This window comes from Motacilla alba, chromosome 21, assembly GCF_015832195.1.
Source record: "Motacilla alba alba isolate MOTALB_02 chromosome 21, Motacilla_alba_V1.0_pri, whole genome shotgun sequence".
Classification (NCBI taxonomy): Eukaryota; Metazoa; Chordata; class Aves; order Passeriformes; family Motacillidae; genus Motacilla; species Motacilla alba.
The window spans coordinates 4,181,249-4,201,417 of NC_052036.1; the positions used below are offsets into that span (position 1 = coordinate 4,181,249).

At 48.8% G+C, this 20,169-nt stretch overlaps 1 protein-coding gene across 11 annotated transcripts in view; it reads left to right on the plus strand.

Moving 5' to 3' along the window:
- The window catches only part of CAMTA1 (calmodulin binding transcription activator 1), a 241,944-nt gene that overhangs the window by 193,574 nt on the left and 28,201 nt on the right, over nt 1-20,169 (plus strand). For 9 of the 11 annotated variants that reach the window (XM_038159679.1, XM_038159680.1, XM_038159684.1 and 6 more), the window contains 4 exons: nt 2,145-2,285; nt 4,528-6,383; nt 7,903-8,029; nt 8,747-8,881. In XM_038159679.1, the coding sequence (XP_038015607.1) occupies nt 2,145-2,285; nt 4,528-6,383; nt 7,903-8,029; nt 8,747-8,881 (2,259 nt within the window). Of the gene's footprint in view, nt 1-2,144; nt 2,286-4,527; nt 6,384-7,902; nt 8,030-8,746; nt 8,882-12,734; nt 13,688-20,169 lie in introns of those variants that run through there. The other 2 variants (XM_038159690.1, XM_038159688.1) reach the window with 2 other exon arrangements.

Consider the following 20,169-nt stretch of genomic DNA (forward strand, 5'->3'; position numbering starts at 1 on the left):
CATCATGAATACACAAACCCCGAGCCGTGATTCACTTCCCAAACTTGCCCCCTTGATGCTCTGCTCATCCCAGGATTTAGCCGCAGTAGGGAGCAGCGCTGCCGTCCTGCTGTAAAACAGATTTTGTACCCAGCAACACGACACCAGCTCATTCTTTAGCAAAGCATTTCTGAAGTAACCAGAAATTACCTAATGCCAAGTTCCTCAATAATAATTACAGCTCAGTAACTTTGTGTTGTATAGCTGAAAGCATCCAGAATACTTGACTGCGTTCTGATCTCACTGAACATGTATTTTGTGTAAAATTGCTATTTGGACATCACTTAGTAGACATAATATCACTGGTGACAAACAGTGTATCTTAAATAATAAAACGAATGTGAGCAGAGGTAGTGAAGTGGCAAGTGTGTCTAACTTAGATGTAATAACAGAGACTGTGTGTTAAGAGGAAATCCAAAACTGTGAATATACTAGGAAGCAAAATCTGTTGGGTACGATAACAATAAATGTGGTCATCAAACCAACATAGAGGGACTTATTACAAAACTATCTGCAGCACTTTAAATAGTGATATGGGGAAGAATACTTGTAAACCTGATTTACAGTATTTCTGCAAGTTATCCAGCCTGGCCAATAGCAATGTGAATTCTGCAGTGTAAAACTAGACCAGGATGAGATGCCGTTAGGCAAAATGACCTTAGTGGGTGAGGAGGCAATACAGCAACAGGTAACAAAAAAGCAATAAAACTGCTTCACAGAGCAGATCCAGGAGCTCTGTTCCACCAGCTGCGTGTGACACACTCAGTGAGCAGCATCAGAAAGAAGAACAGAAGACTGTTCACAGGATATGCTGCCCCTGTGACCACAGTCATTACATGTCACAAACATCCCTCCATTTGCTTCTGATCTCCTTGCACGATGCTGCTTTTGGCTTGTGCCCCAGCCTGTGGCTCTACAGGAGCATCAGCCCAACCTGCTGTTGCCAGGATTTGCCCCCTTCACATCAGGGACCTTCACCACGCAGGGATCTGTGGCTTTACTACAAAGCCTAAGTCCATGGGACTTTCAGCTTTGATTTTGTGTGTTCTGGTTTAAGGATTTTGGAACACAACATGCAGGGAACGTGCCTTGACAGACTGTGGCAAAGACTATCCTGAAAAGAAGCTGCCAGACATGAGGACACCTTGGAAATTATGTTGTCACTTATCAGCACTTTCCAAAATCTGCACATGAGCTGTGGTGCATTTAAAGGATAAATAAATAATATGCACGTATAAATTGCTCAGAGAGACATTAAGAGAGACAGAAGATGCTTTGAGTCAGTTATTATGGATAAAATATTTTATAAGTGCCATTTCCATTGTAAGTCAGGTTGCAAATATCACTGTTATAGGAAATTCTGCAACTAAAATATTCTGAGAGGGAGTATTTATTCAAGTCATGTATCTGTATGCAGTCTAGCATTCTTATTTAAATAGCTAACAGGCCCAGAGAGTTCCCAAGCAAAGAGCTTCAGTTTGCAACCTGTTCTGTAACATCACCCAAATTACTAAAAGGTCATCCAAGTCTGAGGAGGAACTCACACAGTGTCTGTTAGTCACTCCCAAAAAATGAGTCAGCCTTCACTGCTGCCACCCTGGATCTGACAATGAAGACCTGGCAGAAGGTTTGCATTTGCTGTTACTCTGGTGTATTTTTGGCTGCTGATTTTACTATAAGGCTGATTTTGTTTTCATATTAGACAGAAAAATATTCCAAACTGCTCTTTGGAATTATACTGCTTTACTTCAATGGAACCAAGTCCTTTGTTGTTTTTGGGTTTGCAGTGAAGGTTGCTGGCACTACAGAGAGTCGTTGCAGGTGCAGAGTCCCTGTTAGCAGCAGACTGAAATAGAGCCAGATACTCTGCTGAGGAGTTTTTCCTCTATATATTCCTAATTCAGGAATTGCCTTTGGAAGCCTGTTGATACCAAGGAGCAGAGAATAGTAAGCCAGGATCCATTACTGCTGCTTTTTATAGATCTCCTTTCAGTGCTGACAGAAAGCAGCAGGAATGGATTTTTGCTGGTAATTTGGAGTGGCTTTTGATGGTTTTGGCATGATTTTGCAGTTTCTGATGGGAAATTTTACTGTTCTCTTTGCAGTTCATGGCATCAAGTGGACATGCAGCAATGGCAACAGCAGTTCAGGGTTCTCAGTGGAGCAGCTCGTGCAGCAGATCCTCGACAGCCACCAGACCAAGCCCCAGCCTCGAACACACAACTGTCTCTGCACTGGTACCTTGGGTGAGTACCTCGGGAGGGCTCACAGTGACTCAGCTTCATCCAGTCTGGCAGCAAGGTTTTTAGTAGTGAGGTGATAAAAATGCTGTCTCATGAAACACTGGGACACAGTGAACTCTGGAGTTGACAGGAGAAGTCTCGAGCATAAAAAGATGCAGCTGGAACTTCTGGGGAAAATGTCAGTGCTTTCTAATAAATGCACTTCATACATGAGCTGCTCAAAAAGGTACATTCTCTTCTACATGTGCAAATTCTGTTCCCAAAGCCTCAAAAGCTAATGTTCTTCCAGCTTCACCCTCTGAATTCCTTGCCCTGCAGCTCACTTTTTTGGAGAAGTGTTCAGGTGGTTAACTGCAAGGTATCACTGAGATAAGACAGGTCTTATTTAGGTATCATCAAAATACAGATTTCTTTCTTGTTAAAGGAGATGACCTTGTTTTGGATGACACAACAGCAGCAAGAAACAGCATCCTTAGTGTTAGCATTTCCCACAGACAGTGGAAAGCTAAGTGATTCACTTCCCAACTCATCTGCTATATAGCTGCTCCTTGCTAGCACTTTGGTCAAATAAAGTATATGACACATTAACTAGTCTTTAGCAAAGCTTATAAAGGAAAGTTGTCAGTGCTTCAAAGGGTTATTTTTTTCTTCTTTTCTTGAGCAGTTGCATTATACAATCAAGGCTTAAATAAGAATGATGACCTCTGAAATACCTGAGTTTGGATTAAAATTCACCCCTTAAGGCTCAGCATATGATCCAGGCTTGCAGATCTGAACATGAATCCTTTTATTCTTCCCTTTGATGTTTTGTCTTGTGCTAAGTCTGCTCAGTGCTTTTTAACACAACAGCATTGCTTTGTTTTGTAACTGGCTTGCACATTGACACGCACATTCCCAATCCCTTACTGTCATCCACAAATACAGCAGCATGAAAGTCTTTCCCTTGTTCCTGTTCATTTCTATACCTAGGAGAATAGAGAGATTTAATATTGTATTTAGTCTCAAAAGCACTGTCTTGAACTACTTTAAGTGACCTCATTCAAATCTTGAACACATAATGGAGAAGTTCCTCTTCAAGGGCAAGCAACAAAAGATTCAGCAAATTGTGGTGGCTACAAAGATGTTTTATGTTGCCCAGAAGGTGGCATTTATAATTGTAGCCATGAGCTATAGCAAGGAGGCTTCTTCCCCCCTTCAGTCATTCTACAGTTCTGTAATTAATGTTCTTACCTCATTCTAGGGAAAATTAATCAATTAAGGAAAGGAACATGAAAAATTCATGGGCATATTCTTTAAACAGCAAAAGCAGTCCCTGCACCAGAGTTTGTGACTAAGGTCCTTTGCAGACCGAATTGTTTACTTTATCCTGCCTGATTACAAGCTCTCAGGAATGCAGTCCAGGCCAGTAAGGTGCTGGCTAGTTTAATTCATGGAGGATTTTCTTCTGGTGGCCCTTGCTTGAACATTGTTCAGCAGCTCCAGTTCTGACTGTGTGCTCTGTGTGCTCCTGTCAGAGTGCAGTGTGTCTGTCAGCACAGGACTGGCTGAGAGTCGGAGAAACACATCACCAGCTTTTTGGGAGGGCAAGAATGCTTTGTATGGCTAAAGGGTTACTTCTTTAATAATGGGACTGGCAACTGTAAGACACAGTGATGACAGGATGATGCAGCAAGGTGATGCCAGGGACAGGGGCATGATGTGGCATCTGTCACCTCCAGATTACTGCTCAGCATCCGTGCCCCAAGGGTGGTTGTCAAACTTCCTGGCATCACCTGAGCATCTGTGTTCCAGGGGCTGAGGTCTTGTCCATGGGGCAGAGGGAACAGGGCCCTGTGCCACAGCTGACAACAGCAGCACTTGCTCTGCAGACTTGCACTGAGATTAGGCACATTTAAATAACTCTGAAACTTGTCACAGATGCCAGTACCCGTCTGCCTGATCGGGGCAGGGAGGAAGGGGACAGGTGCTATGTGGGGTGAGGGCAGGGGTCCCTCTGTGCCTGTTGTGAGGTTGCTGTTATTGCATGCAGTGGGTCTGTGCATTAGACAGGACCTGTACTTCTGGCACTGGTGAGACATTTGTTTTATTTTGAAGATCCCTCTAGCTCTCTCATGTGTGTACTCACTTACATGTACACATGTATGCACGAGCATAGCTGTCCCTTGCTGCAGCCACGAGATACACAACTAGCATTGTCCTCATTTTGCATTTACTGAACAGCAAATCCTGTTGTTTTCTGGCACAGGGGCAGGAAGCAGTGTGCATCACAAGTGTAACAGTGCCAAACACCGCATCATATCACCAAAGGTTGAACCAAGGACAGGTGGGTACAGCACTCATTCAGAGGTACAAAATAACGATGTCTCTGAAGGCAAGAACGAGCACAGTCACGGCAAGGCCTCCAGCCGAGAGAAGAGGAATGGCAAAGTGGCAAAACCAGTGTTGCTGCATCAAAACAGCACTGAGGTTTCTTCCACCAACCAGGTGGAGGTCCCTGACACAACCCAGAATTCTCCTGTGTCCATCAGCAGTGGGTTAAACAGCGACCCAGATATGGCAGATAGCCCAGCTGTCACTGGTGTGTCCAGTATGGCTGTAGCATCAGTTATGGGAAGTTTGTCACAAAGTGCCACCGTATTTATGTCAGAAGTCACCAGTGAAGCTGTGTACACGATGTCACCCACATCTGGCCCAAATCAGCACCTTCTGTCCTCAGATGCAGCTGCACAAGGACTGGTACTTGCTGTGAGTTCAGATGGACACAAGTTTGCTTTTCCAACAACTGGCAGTTCAGAGAGCTTGTCGATGCTACCCAGCACGGTCTCTGAGGAACTTGTGCTCTCCACAACTTTAGAAGGAAATAGGAAAATTCCAGAAACCACCATGAATTTTGACCCAGACTGTTTTCTTAACAATCCCAAGCAAGGGCAGACTTATGGTGGAGGAGGTATGAAAAGTGACAGCATCAATACCAACATAAGGCAGTCACCCACAACAGAACGTAGCTTCAACTTCAATACAACCCTCACAAAAGAAATTAAAACTGAGGACACATCTTTCGAACAACAGATGTCCAAAGAAGCATTTTCCTCCACTTCTGCATCTAACACTCTCACACTCAGTACTGGTTCAGGTTTACTTCCATCTGGAGGAGGTCTGAGCCCAAGTACCACCCTGGAGCAGATGGACTTCAGTGCCATTGACTCCAACAAGGACTATTCTTCCAGCTTCAATCAGACCGTCCAGAGCCCTCACGTCCATCAGACCCCTTCCCCCAGCTTCTTTCTGCAGGATGCCAGCAAACCTCTTCCCCTTGAACAAAACACTCACAACAATTTGAATGACACAGGTAGCTCATTTGTGAACACGTTAGGAATCTCCAATGTGAAAACAGAGTCCTCGTCCCAAACCACGTCCAACTGTAACGGCACAGTGGAAACCAGAATAGAGTCCACCTCTTCTCTCCAGCTCATGCAGTTCCAAGCAAACTTCCAGGCTATGACTGCAGAAGCTGAAGTTCCCATGGAGACCTCCCAGCAGGCAGAAGGAAATGAAAATCTACTTAAATCAGGGGATCTTCAAGCCTGCAACACGGAACACTACTTGCAGCCTGAGGCCAACGGGGGTATCAGGAATGGAAACAACCTCCCTATTCTCCAAGGAAACATGGTACAAGGACTCTATCCTGTGGCCCATCCTAGCTTAAATAACTCCTCCAACATGGAGCTTAACTTAGACCACTTTGACATCTCCTTCAGCAACCAGTTTTCTGATCTAATTAATGATTTCATATCGGTAGAAGGTGGGAGCAATGCTCTGTATGGACACCAGCTGGTGTCAGGGGACAGTGCTGGACTGTCTCAGCCTGAAGACAGTAACAGAGCGACGTACAACCAGGCCGAGATGTGCATTCCTTGCTGCAGCCCTCAGCAAGCCAACATGCAGCTGAGCAGCACAGAGAACGGAGCCAGCACCATGGCCTACATGCACGTGGCTGAGGTGGTCTCGGCAGCTGCGGCACAAGGCACTTTGGGGTTGCTGCAGCAGAGTGGGCGCTTGTTCATGGTGACAGATTATTCACCAGAATGGTCTTACCCTGAGGTAAGTCCAGGGTTTTTACTCAATCATGTTTAATGCTTTATTTTTCATTGCTTTGGTAGTAAGGGAACTGTTTTGTTAAAGCTTTGAAAAGGCTTCTAAAATATTTCTGTCTAAGTCACAGCATTCAAGGTCGCTGGCATGTCTGAGTGTACTTTTAATTAAGCACTTAATTATTGTGACAGGGCCCTTTCTTCAGTTAGGAAGCATCTGAACAGAAAGGTATTGTTTCATTGACAGCCAAGTCTTCCCCACATGGTGGCTTCATGGTGCTACCTAGGCCCAGTAGAGCAGTAGTATTTGCAAACTGGAGCTGTTCCTTACATTTGTCACTGATGTTCCTGGGAGAATAATTCAAGGCCTGCACAGCCTTAATGAGTTCAGCATTTCCCTCCATCTCACTGACTTCCAAAATCAGTCACATGCCCCATAAGCTGAAAATGGCAGCAGCACAGACCTTGCTGCTGTGAAGGAATGCATGAGGAAAGAGACTGAGCCACTGATGGGAAGAGAAGGTTATTTTGAATTTAAAAAAAAAAAAAAAAAGGTGGTGGGGGGTGTTGTTTTCCTAGGCCCGGCCTTGGAGCACTGTTGTGTCTGTACGGGGGTGTGCAATTACTGCTCCGGGCCGGTCTCCCTGTCCCTGCAGCGCTGTCCGGTTCCCGGGGGGATGCGGCCCCTCGAGGGTGATGGGGCCGCGCCCGGACAGTCCCGGCCTTGGCCGAGCGGCTGCCGGCGGGGCGAGCTCGGGGGCCCGGGCCGGTACCAGGAGGGGCGGCACCGGGCAGAGAGCGGTACCGGGCAGAGAGCGGCACCGGACAGGGAGCGGCACCGGGCCGGGCTGGGGCTGCACCGGGCTGGGGCGGCACCGGACAGGGAGCGGCACCGGGCAGAGAGCAGCACCGGGCAGAGAGCGGCACCGGGCAGAGAGCGGCACCGGACAGGGAGCGGCACCGGGCTGGGGCTGCACCGGACAGGGAACAGCACCTGGCAGGGAACGGCACCGGGCGGGGAGCGGCACCGGGCAGAGAGCAGCACCGGGCAGGAGCTGCACCGGCCAGAGAGCAGCACCGGGCTGGGGCTGCACCGGGCAGAGAGCAGCACCGGGCTGGGGCGGTACCGGGCAGAGAGCAGCACCGGGCTGGGGCGGTACCGGGCAGAGAGCAGCACCGGGCTGGGGCTGCACCGGGCAGAGAGCGGCACCGGGCTGAGGTGGCACCGGCAGGGAGCGGCACCGAACAGGGAACAGCACCGGGCAGGGAACAGCACCGGACAGGGAGCGGCACCGGGCTGGGGCGGTACTGGGCTGGGGCGGCACCGGGCTGGGGCGGCACCCCGTGCCCCCGGGCTGCCGCGCCCGTGCCCGTGCCCGTGCCCGTGCCCGTGCCCGTGCCCGGCCGTGCCGCTGCCGGCGGCGGCCGCCCGAGGGCAGCACGGCCGCGGGGAAGGGGCGGCGGGCGCCGCGCTCCTCCCGGCCCGGCCTCTCCTGTCACGCTTCGGTCTCTCCCTTTTTTCCTCACAGGGAGGAGTAAAAGTCCTGATTACCGGCCCGTGGCAGGAAGCCAGCAATAATTACAGCTGTCTGTTTGATCAGATCTCAGTGCCTGCATCTTTAATTCAGCCAGGGGTACTGCGCTGCTACTGCCCAGGTAAGGAGCACGGCTCTCCTACATCTGGGGGTTTCGGAGCCTCATCATGTCAGATACATGTGCAACAGTACATTGGCACCGAGAAGATTTTCCTTTTTCTTTGACCAGTTTAGTGTGAGAGCAACAATTTGGCATCTTGATACGTCACAACAGATCACAATAAAGACTATTTAGAACTCCTAAATTAACTTTAAAATAATTATTTGAAGTAATTTAAAATAATCCTAAGCATTCCTTCTGTTTTGAAAGAGCAGATTAAAGAGTAGCTGTTACTCAGGGGTGCACTCAACTGCTCTCCTGGCTCGATTTGCCTGTGTTTTGCCCTTTGTTACTTACATGAAAACACCTCTAACCTCCCCACAGAGATTTTCAGTAGTGATGGCCCTCAGTATACGACTTCAAGTGGATGTGGAAAAACTTGGTTTCATTGCTAGGCCCCAGCTTTCCACTGGAAATGCAGTGAGGCTGCTCAGTCTTTAGAAACACGTGATTTGCCTTTTGCCAGAACAACCCATTAGATGACTCTTAAGCTTAAAATCTCCATGTTTGAATATACCAGCTGGTATTTTGGACTTTTGAATTGTCCAGTCACAAAAATATTGTTCAGCACCCTGTCTCTTCACCTGCTCTCAGCCCAATATTTAGCACATGGGGTAATTCCTACCTGGAGGTTTCTGCAGGGAGTTCTCTGTCTTACAACTTGTACTTTCCTTTTAGCTCACGACACTGGGCTTGTGACTTTGCAAGTTGCCTTCAACAATCAGATCATCTCCAATTCTGTGGTATTTGAATATAAAGCCAGAGCTCTGCCAACCCTGCCTTCCTCCCAGCATGACTGGCTGTCCTTGGACGGTAAGAAGAGTGGGATATTCCTTCAGAAACAGAGCAAATGTAGAACCCTGAATGACAGAGCAGCTCCTGGTGGGGAGGGATGTAGAGGGGCAAGTTTGTCCTGACAGGAAGGGCTGTGGCAATGTTAAAGTCCTCTCAGTGAAAAGTCTTACTAGCTCTGTTGGTGTGAACAAAATGTTGCTGTCTTTTGTACAGGGTGACAAAGAGGTGGGTTTTTTGTCTGAGTTGAAAGCTGATCATACTGCCCAGGTTGTAGGAGAGAAGCATTTACCCTGGAATTGTCTTTCCTGAGAACACTTGAAACTTGAGCTTGTCTAGAAAAATGGGTGTTATTTAAGCGGAAAATGGGGAGATAGTAAGGCACAAGAGGGACATGCTAAAGAAATTGGGATGGTACCACTTCCAAAGAGCAGCATGGAGAGCACTGTGGGTATTGCAGAGTGAAGAGAGGTTTGTAATGTGGCTGCAGAAGCACGGTTGCAAACAGAAATAGACCTGGCTCTTGACAGGAAGGTGCACTAAGTCTTATCTTCAGCATCAGAATCGAATTTGCTTGACTTGAGAGGATTTTAAGAGTCTGTAGGTGCTTTTCATCTGCTGCCAGGGCCTCCTGCTGCCTGTGGAGTGCGGCTGATAGTGTGTGATGGTGATTGATACTCAGCTGTTAGCAGTCTCTCCAGGGCTGGCATGCCCAGTGGGTAGGTTCTGAATCCCTTGTTTGACAGTTCCCCCAGTGCTGCTGGACTCGGAGGAGCTGAGAAGGTGGCTGTGAGTGCTGTCTCTGGTGTGCCTGCAGTTTCTCTGGGTGCTCTTGGTTAGCAGCCCAGCTCTCAATTAGAGGCTGTTATGCTGTGCTGGTGGCGGAAGGGAGGGGGACTGCAGCAGTGAACAAACTAGGGCATTGCTAACAGGGAGGGGAAAAAAAAAGTAAGAGGACTGCTGCATTGCAGAGGCCCTTCAGGGAAAAAGACTGAATAATTATACTAACCATGATTTATCAGAAGCCTCTGCCTTGATGCACGGTGCTCCAAAGGGAGCAAATTACACTGATATTTAAAGCACCAGCTACATCTTCTCATTTACTGCTAGAGAACAAATGTTGGCTTAGCTAGCCAAGGTGAAAACTTAATGTGAGTTGATTCTATCAACTGAATAAATACACAAATCCCTGACTTCTCTGTTTGCTTTAATTTCCCTGCTTAAAATGCTTGCCCTACTTGACTGTTACATAGTCTTGAGGGAAGATTTTCGAGGAATATTTGTAGTCACAAAATATTGACAAGAATTTTAAAATTCTTTTTAATTAACTCAGTGGAACACTCTGAGTTCCTTTGCACTGCATTGTTAAAACAGTTCATGATTCCAGCTGGAATGACCACTGCCAGAGAGATAGAGCTAACAGCCATACCCCAGGAATACCCTAGAAAAAGAACAAGCAATTTCCATCTCATCTAAGTTTAGATAAACAAATCCCTTCCACAGATTTCTTTAAAATAAAGTCAAATTTGCTCTGTATGTGAACTCTATGTTTTCAGTTATATTAAGACAAAAATCACTATTTTTTCAAGCACAGCACAAGTACTGGCCTTTGGGATCAGGGAGCAGTCCTGCTAGTGACTGGGATGGGTTGTGAGACCATCTCCCACCACACTTCTGCTTCTAGGAATTGAGCCAGTTGTAGGAATGGGCAGAGAAGGAGTTTGAAGGCGGTGTGTTCTGTGCCATCCTCTTGAAGAGCTCGTTCCTTCATCAGTGTCTGCTGTGCCATGAAGGATTGTGCAGCCTCTTCTGAACTATACAGAGATACTTGTTTTATTCTGAGTTTTCCTTATTTCACACCATGGGTGAGTTAGGTCTTTTACAAATGGACAGTTGACACCAGTTGCTGATGTTCTTGCATTTTTTCTAGTGAATTCAAATAGTGGTATTCCTTCTTTCCAAAGCAAACCTTTTTCTCATAAAGGAAGCACTGTCATGTGATCCTGATCTCTGCTGATAAACTTGGCAGCCTTTTCTGTTTTTTATGTAAAACTCAGTTCTCAGAAGCCATTGTGTGCTTTTATAGCCATTTGATCTCACTTGCCATTCAGTGTCTGTAGAGAAGTTCTTTTAAAAATAAAAAAAACCAAAAAGCAAATGATGCTTGAAGAACTGAAGGCTGAACTGAAGGGCAGAGATGATCTCATGGCAAATGCATAACAAATTATAAAGGCATTTCAGTACAGATTCCCAATGGAAAGCACGTTGTGTTTGCCCTCTGCAGAAGCCTTTGCTGCTTTCATAAAGTGTCTGTAGAGATGGTGTTTCCTTGGCACGGGATGTGATCAGAAATTCTGGGGAAATGGCTATGAGTGCTGTTGGCATTACACTTATGCATCTGCAGGAAAGAGGACAGAACCTAAAAATAGGGGCAGGCCATGTGTGTACGGATGAGTCAGGTGTGTTGGGTTGGACAAGGGTGTGACTGGCACTGAATGTAAATGGCACTGACGCAGGAGCAGCTGACAGGCAGCCTTTCAGCTGCTGCTGGGTTCTCAGTGTATCATCTGACTGTCTTTCCCAGCTGGAAACCATAAAAAGACTCGGCGGTGGGGCTTGGTGGCTCACTTGTGTTAGCATGACGAGGCCATACCAGGGGTATCTAAATTCTCACTTCAGCCTGGAATCATCTGTGAGCAAAGAGCGTGTGTGTGTGTGTGTGCTACCTGTGGCATTCCAGAGTTTGACAGGTACACGATTCCTGCACAGTGTTAATGTTATCACCAAAACCCACGGCATGTGTCTGTTTAGTGGGACCAGATGCCCTTCTTAGCCTGTGATGAGATGCAGGACACCAGAGTCGGGTAGGAGAGATGTGTTCAGTATCAGTGAATGTTTTGCAGCCATAAGAGACTTTCCACAGGAAAAAAGTCTGTGTTACAAACAGTATTCACAGTTTTTCACTCCTCTTTCCATCTGGGTAAAAGTAACTGGTGTTTACACCTTGGATGTTACCATAAAAGATTATCTGTTTGGGTTCTCTCTGGGAAGAGGGATGTTTTGTACCACGTTAAAAGGCTGTGCTGCAGCTTGCAGAGATGTGTGAGCATTGGCAGAGGACACAGATACCTTATCCCTTGATAGCAGCTATCCAGTAAACTTCTTAAGTTTCTGTTCATCCTCCCCTGTACTGACTCCTTGTTTATATTCCTGCTGAGATGTGTTTGGTGGTTTTTTCCTTTCGCACACTATTGTTAAGGACACTGTTTCAGGAAGCCAGACTCCTACTGCTCTGACTGCATTGCCCAGAGTGTTCTTTTCCATTTTGATCATAATGTGATTGAATTGAGGCAAGGAGTATTTAACTTCCTATGCTGAGTGTTGTCTTCTGAGCCAGTCTGACTTCATGGTCAGACATCGGATTCCTCTGGGAAACTCCAGTTCTCTGGGAATTCCTCCGTGTCTGTTCTCAGGCCGATGACTGAACGTGTCCTGCTGCCCCAAGGAGTCTGCCCGGGGGCTTGTGCTTCCTCCGCGGATCGTGGGACCGCACAATGTCAATGAGGTTTTTACCGCTCCGCAGGTTTGCCTTGTTAGAGCAATGAGTACAAACACCGTGTGTGTAGCGAAACGAGCAGAAGTGTGCTTATAACTGAGCGGGAAGGCGCGCCGGGGCTGCCGCGTCCCGGGGCTGCCTGGCTCGCGTGCGGCGCGCTCCGGGGGCGGCGGCCGCTCGGTGCCCGGTGCGGGCCGCTGTAAACACGGCGGCGGCCGCCAATGGGGCCCGGTGACGTCAGGGCGGGGCGGGCCCGGCGGCGGAGCGGGAGCGGGAGCGGGGCAGGGCCCGGCCGCGCCGCGCAGACAATGGGAGGCGGCGGCAGCCGCCGCCCGCCCGCAGCCGCAGCGGGCCGGCGCTGAGCGCGGGGCGGGGAGCCCGGCGGACGCGGCCGCGTCCCGCGATGGGGGCGGCGCGGGGCCCCGGCGTGGGCTGAGGGCGGCGGGACCCAGCGCCGCTGCTCCCCGCCCTGCAGCGCGGGCCGGGCGCTCTCCCCTTGCCGAGTGCCCCGCGGCAGGTGCCGGCCGTCCGGGACTTGGTGCGAGGCGGTGTCGGGCGCGGCGATGGCTCCGTGGGCGCGCCCGGGGTGACCGGGGCGGCCGCCGATTCCCAGCCGCTGCCTGACCCTCCGCCCGGGACGCCGCTGCCTTCGCCGGCCGCCGGCTCCGGGGTGCTTGTCACGGCGCAGGGCGAGCCGGGGGGCGGGCGGCAGCCGCGGACCGGCCGCGATCCGCCGCGGGCTCTGAAGGCGGCGCCGGTCCCCGCATGCCGGGCCCTGCCCCCCGGAGCCCGCTGCCGACCGCGGCCCCAGCGCTCGGGCCGCGATGCTCGCGGCCGCTGAACGGCGCCCGGGCTCGTTCTCCGCCGCGGCCGGCCGGGCCGCCCCGAGCCCCAGCAATGCCGGCCAGCGTTAGCCCGGCCAGCGTTAGCCCGGCCAGCATCAGCCCGTCCGCTGCGGCCGCCGGGGCGCGGGGGTGGCACCGCTGAGAGCCGCCGGCGCTGCGACAGGACGGCGGGGCTCCCGTTGGCTGCGAGGATGCGAGAGACCACAAGCAGGTCTGGGGGGAGCCTGCTCTGCCCGCCCCTGCTGCGGGGTCTGCGCCAGATGCTGGCTGGAGCCTCCGCCGATGCCTTGTAGACTCCCAGGTCAGTCCTCTGGTGCCAGGTGTTGTCACATTATTTACCTGGAAGCAGGTAGAGGGACTGCAGAGGGGTCCGGGACCCCCAGCCGTTGCGGGTGGATGCGCACATGTGACAAAGTACAGCTTTCAGTAAGTATTGCAGGATAAAGCGTTGCGCAGTGCTTGTTTGGGTTTCAATCTGCATGCTTCTGTGTTGTGCCTCATTCTGCTGCGCTTCCACGGTGATCGCACGCCTTGCTGCTCGCTGTGCCCCCTTCGCTGTGCCCCCAGCCGTGGGACGCGGTGCTGTTTCCATGCACTCGCCCTGCCCTGCTGGTCCTCAGCCCCTCCCGAGTGATGTTGCGATGCAGGCTCAGAGTTGTGACAGCACTTTAATTGTAGCATCACGTGTGCAGCAGGACACATTGCATCGGAGCGCCTCCGGCTCGCAGCCTCGTGTGCTGAGCTGGTACGGCACAGAAGGAGGTCGGTAGCCCAGACTTTCTTGGGGATCTTAGGGATGCTGGAAACACCCGCCTGCTCCGCACCACGGTATCGGAAAACTTGTTTTGCAGCGTGCTTTGCCAGAAAGAGCGGGACTAGGAAGAGGACTTCAGGAGGCTGTGTGGACTGCTCGCAGTTTAGATGGGGTAAACATGACTGACGTCAGACTTGATGAAAGCTTCCAGCAAAGGAGATCTCTGTCTCACTTGCTGACCTGTTCCAGTGCTTCGGTTCTGTAGCTTGCAGCAGTTCCTATTTATCTAACTTTGCAGCAAATAGAGGCCATTTTATAGCATGCTGCTCTTCAGTCTGGTGATTTCGGAGTGAGTATTTTGACTCTTGAGGTTGCAGATTTAAGGAGAGAAAACTTGGGTCGGTATTGTTGCCATATGCATACATAAATACCATACACAGTACTGTAAGCACAGATACTGCATGTGTGGCGTGAGATGATTTTTTTCCTGTTTGTAGTCCTGCATGTAGCCCTAGGCAGAGGAAATCTCCAGGAGCCCAGGCCAGGTGAGCAGCAGCACAGCACATTCTCCCAGGCTGTTGCTCTTGCATACATCCAAGAGTATTTTCCCTGTACATTTTTCATGGTGTTGGCACCCATCAGGTTGGTTTCTGACCTGAGATGCAGAGACTGACCTTAGGCAGCCAAGTTTTTATACAAATTACAAAACAGCACAAGAAGCAATGTCTTTAGCAGTGTGCCCTACCTCTAAAATATATAAAGTAGATACGGCATGTTTAAAACTTTGTTTCCTGAAGCAGCTGTTCCTGGATAGCATTAAAATCTTGCCCTCCCTAAGCCCTGGGGAAGAGTAGCCTGAAAAATAGGGCAGCAAGTGCTTTATTGCTGTTGGTATAGAGCCTGCCACTTGGGGAAGAAGTCAGCCTGAGCAACCCTCTTGCTTCTGTTTTCTAGTAATGGCGTGATAAAGTAGAGAAGTGTCCAGTTTTGAGGGAGCACTGGCTACTGGGGGTTATAGAGAGGAACAGAGTAATCCCAGAGGGCATGGGAGTAATAGCTAGAGTCCTACAGCACAGGAAGAGCTATGGGGAAGGTGTTGACAGTAAGAAATCATGCCTTGGCAGGTGAATTAATGGCTTAAAATCACTGACAGTACCTGTGTGTGCAGGTCTGGATGACTTCATCATTCCTGCCCATGTCCAGTAGTGTTCATTCCTTGGGTGAGAGCATGGAGTTTCTTCAGCTGCTGCTTAGGCTCAGAGTGTACAATCCAGTGTTTTCCTCATCTCATACCTCAGTGTTGTGGCATTTCTCGCTGATCAAAAGCCCTGGAAGTGACCTGCCTCATTAATATAGATATGCATTCATGCTAGAATATTAATTTTAAATGCTTTCATTTGCTGGTAGAGACTGTGACCTGTAACAACTTACTGCTAAAAAGAGGTTCTTGTAAGGGGCGTTGAGGATGTAACTACAGTTTAATTTCAGAAATAGGTGTTCCTGCAGAAATGCCACCCCAGAAGTCAGCATTAAATGATAAAATTGTTACTGCAACACGAAAGATGTTCAGGATTTGTACGGTACAGAAGAATTGAGCAAGATTTTGTAGACCAGTGACAGATGATTTGCAAAATAGAAACAGAGCAGTGGCACTGTGAGTGACGTGGCCTTAGACTGCTTCCATCCCCACCCACAGCTTGTGCTGTATGAGAGAATATGGTGAGAGAATTCTGGCTTGCTCTGCAAAACAGAAAAATGTCTTCATGCTGCATGGCTTTTTTTACATGCTCAGCTGTCACACTTGTTCAGTTCAGTCTGTGTGTGCTCATGCAGGAATGATTTAACACAGAAACTGCTGGTAAAGAATCAGCACAGGCTGGGAAGCCAAAGCCCTCAGAGTGGCTCCTCCACAGCAGAGTGTCTGAGCACAGTGCTTGGGAGCATGCAGATCTTGCACACCACAGCTAGCTCAGTGTTCAGAATTCTGTGGGGCAGTAATCACATGCTGGGCAGATGCAGCCCCAGTGGAATGTGCAGGAAATCATGGACCCTCATCCTTTAGCTCTTCCAGACAGATACTGTCTTGTCATTTTGGTTGGGCAGCATGGTAAAAACCTCCAGATGTCCAGGGGAGAGTGTGAAAAACGAGAAAGTGTTGTTAACACTGCTTGCTACTGAGAACTGCCCATTAATTTTTAATCTGTATTTTCAGCAGTATTTCCCCTGTAATAGTTCTGGCTGCACTGCCAAGCCATGTGTGGCACAGACAGTTTCTTGCTGTTTGAAGCTTGCTTGGCAAGAGGACTGAAGATCCTTTGGGATGTGTTCTTGTCTGGTACAGCAGTGTGCTGAGATTAGAAAAGAAGCTCTCTGGGGTCATTTCTTAAAATTGGCCTGTTAAGCAGAGGAGGGCTTGTCACTCGCTGCTGTGCCTTGCTCTTAGCTCCATGCCCTGGGCCCTGGTGGTGGTTTGGGTGCCACACAAAGGAAGTGCAGGGCTGATGTTGGATGAAGGTGTGCCTTTACTACCTGTTGTAATAAAGTGTGGGCAGAGGCAGTGCCCTGAGCTGTGCCTGCCCTTGGGGGACACTGCGTGCACAGCTCAAACCCAGAAATGCTGCTGTTGGAAGAGGCTTTGGGTTGGGCAGTGGGGAGGCTGTGCAGAAGCTGTTGTGGGTGTGTAGGTGAGGTGTTTGCAGGTGCTGTGTTTGGGCCCCCCTGTCAATCCAGGGTCTGTGCAGTCAGGAGCTGTTACCAGGCTGCACAAGGCACGTGCTCCTGCAGCCTCCAGTGAAAACTTGTGTCACGTAAATGGCTGGCATCTGTTCAGATCCTTACTGAGGAAATTCAGTGTTTATTGGACAGCACTGAGGGAGAAGATGGAGGTGTGGCTTCCAGAAGCTTGGAGATTAAACTAACTCCTCTGCTCCCTGCATTTTCCACTCGCCTGCTGTGGTGGCTTATTGAGCTGCTGGTACAGGTGTGCTTTAAATTCATTGTGAGAGGATATGGGTTAAGAAAACTCCACTGGATTAAACCAACCCTGAAAAAAAAAAAAAAGAAAAGGTAATGTTAAACAATATCCAGGTTGTCTGTGTGTAACTGTGCAAGCATACAGGCTGTAACTGTGTAAGATGCTAGCTGATGTAAACAACCATGAGGATTTGTACCTCATTAGAGGATTTGTAGCAGAGTTTTTCTGCATCTTCAGATGGATTCAGTGCATAACCTGCTGTCATTACTGTGATCAGTAGTAGGCTCTCTCACAATGCAGATGAAAATGAAGCTTGTTCTGCATTTGAAAGGTGGGTGGTGTTTTAGGGAAATGATTATGAAACTCAAACCAATTGCTTAGTACTTGTCCAAATCTGACCAGGCAGCTCCTCCCTGTCCCTCCCTGCTGGGACAGTTCAGCTCCCCTCAGGTTGCCACCACCTCTCCTTGTTATGCTAGGGGAAAGATAGTGAGAAGTCATTTTGGTGTTACATTGATATTGTTGAATTTGAAGAAGAGTAATTTCCACGAAAGATAGTGTTCAGAATATTTTCTGTGGAATTATTTTCTCGTGGAGATACAGAAATGGGGTTATTTTCATCACCTTTGGTGGAGGAAGCCTTGAAGAACACCTTGAGAAACACTCTCTGTAGTTTCCTGAAGAACATTAAAATGTTTCTTAGATGGATATGTAGTGGAAAAACTCAATAAATGCACAGTTTTGCATGTCTAACTTTTTAGCTCTCTGAAAGATTTTAAATTCTATCATCAAAAGCAGAATTTTTGGGAAAACCTTAAATATATGAATATGTTTGTATCCATGTGGATCATTGTTTGGACATTGATCATTGCCTTTGGACAGAGTGAGGGTGTTTCCAGTGCAAGGCTTTTCCTTGGGCTCAGGCTGTTTGGATTTCCTGTATAATGTAGCAGGAGAAAAGCTTATTTGGACAGTGATCTTTATATTGTTGAGCTCTCATCTTCAGTGCACTGCAGGAGACTTGCTTGTTGTGAAATCTTCTACTGGCTGTAAAAGACAAGAATGTGGAAACTGTTGCTGTAACTTCTGTGCCTGTTAAGCAGGTGGCTCTGCAGAGTGAGCAGAGAGAAAAGAAGCAATCAAGAGAGAAAAGATGTGACTAGAAAATGAGACTAGAAAAATATGAAATAACACAGGATAAGAGGTTTTGAACTTCTCAGAGTGCTAGCTGTAACGTTCAGCCCTGTGGTTGTTGTAGTCCATCTCTCAGGTGCATCAGTTGGCTCATCAGCAGTGTGTGAAACAGCTGGACATGCTCCAAAATGCTGCTTAACCTGGTGTGTGTTCAGGGCTGGGGTGGAAAAGGAGCATTTTGCCTCATTGCTGAGTTCAGGAGAAACCTTGAGGGAAGGTGTTCTCTCTCCCACTCCCTCCCTGCCCCCCCCCCCTTTTTTTTTTTTTCTTTTTTTGTGTTTTAGTTTGGGTTTTTTGTTTGGTTGGTTTTTGTTAGTTTGGGGTTTTGTTTATTTGGATTTTTGGTTGTTTGGGGTTTTGTTGTTGTTATTTTCTTGGGGGGGTTTGTTTGTTTTCTTGGTAGACTAATGCAGTGCATGCGCTTCAAATGACCAAGGTTCCTTTTGAAAGGGACATCTTGGTGTAATTGATACTACAGAATGATGAAAACACTATACATTAATAATTTTGGAATTGTCATCACTTGTGGCTTGCTTAGGCACCGATTTTGGTCACCTGGAAAATGGGCACCATGGGGGCACCTTCCCTGCCCTGCTGTCCCACTTGGCTCATTTGCTGCCTGGAGCTTTCTCATTTAGGGCACACCCTGATCTGGGTCAATTCTGGTGGTCTCTTCTAGACACAGGGAGGGCTCTGGCTCTGGCCATGCTGTGCTGGTGCTCCAGAATGTTTGTTTCTACTTCCCATTTTACCAATAGCAGCATATTTCTAAATTGCCTGATCGGGTCAGAACCAGTGAGTCCCACCCTTAGTATTTTCCAGGAGTGCTGCCAGGTGTCTGAATAGGAATACCTGGGAGCACCAGATGTTTTGAATTCTGTTTCCTAAGAAAAATTCCCTGCTTTCATTTCTTTGGTGTGGTGTTTCGTTTAGCGTCTGGGGACATTGGTGGGTGACAGGTATATCTTTGGTAACTTCAGTCTTCTGACAAAAACTGACAGGAAGTTCTCAGTATCTTTGGGATCAGGAAAGGTGGAGGTTTCACTCATTACAGATCATAAAGCCCAGAGAGAAGAGCCTGAAAAATAGTCACAAACATAGGGTCATCCATTTCTGTTCCAGGGTGGTTTCAGATTGAAAAAAAAAAGGGGGAGAAAATAGTAATTTGTACTTCTGTGTTTCACTGGAATTGTTTTCTCCTTTTGTGTCCAGGTGTACAGAATTATTCTCTCTGGACCCCTAAATGAGTAGAAACAAATCCAGAATCTTGCAGCCCTGAGCTTGTTGGTTTATTACTCCAGTTTAAGCCAAATTTCTTCTTTTAAAAAGATGCTGCTTGTGCCTGTACAAGGCTGAGGGCTCAGATGTGATACCCAGTGTGGCTTGCTGCTCTCTGCTCTGATAAATGCAGGTGCTGGTAGCCAGCTGGGTAGAGTGGCATTACCTGTGTGGAGCCCTGTTCCCTGCAGGGCAAGCATGAGCCCTTTTCAGGTGCTGGGCTGTCGCAGCTGTGCTTGCACAGGGAGGGGAGGCTGAGCAGGGCCAGCTCTGTGCCAGGCTCTGCAGTGGACGTGCTCCGCCTGGCAATGGGGAGGGAGGAGACAGCGGTGTGGACTGCACTGCAGCACACTGCAGCACTCCTGGAACAAAGATCTGCTGGGCAAACAGGGCTGCTGGTGCTGCTGTGTGCTGACCACAGCTGAGGGACGGGGCCCTGACACCTCATCAGTACCATCAGTGTGTGGTGATACAGCTGCCAGCCCTTGCCCAGGGGCTTTGCAATTAACAGGACAAATGAAGGATTAGTAAGACACAAATAAATCTTCTGGACTAGTGAGCTCACCTCTGACATGAGGTTAGATGGGATGTGCTGGCCACAAGTCCTTTGTCCCTGGCTCTTGAGCAGCCAGAGAGGGATGCTGGAGCTGGCCAGAAGGGAGTGGAGCTCCTGCCTGCTGTCAGACCACAGCAGCCTCTTGGTGAGAA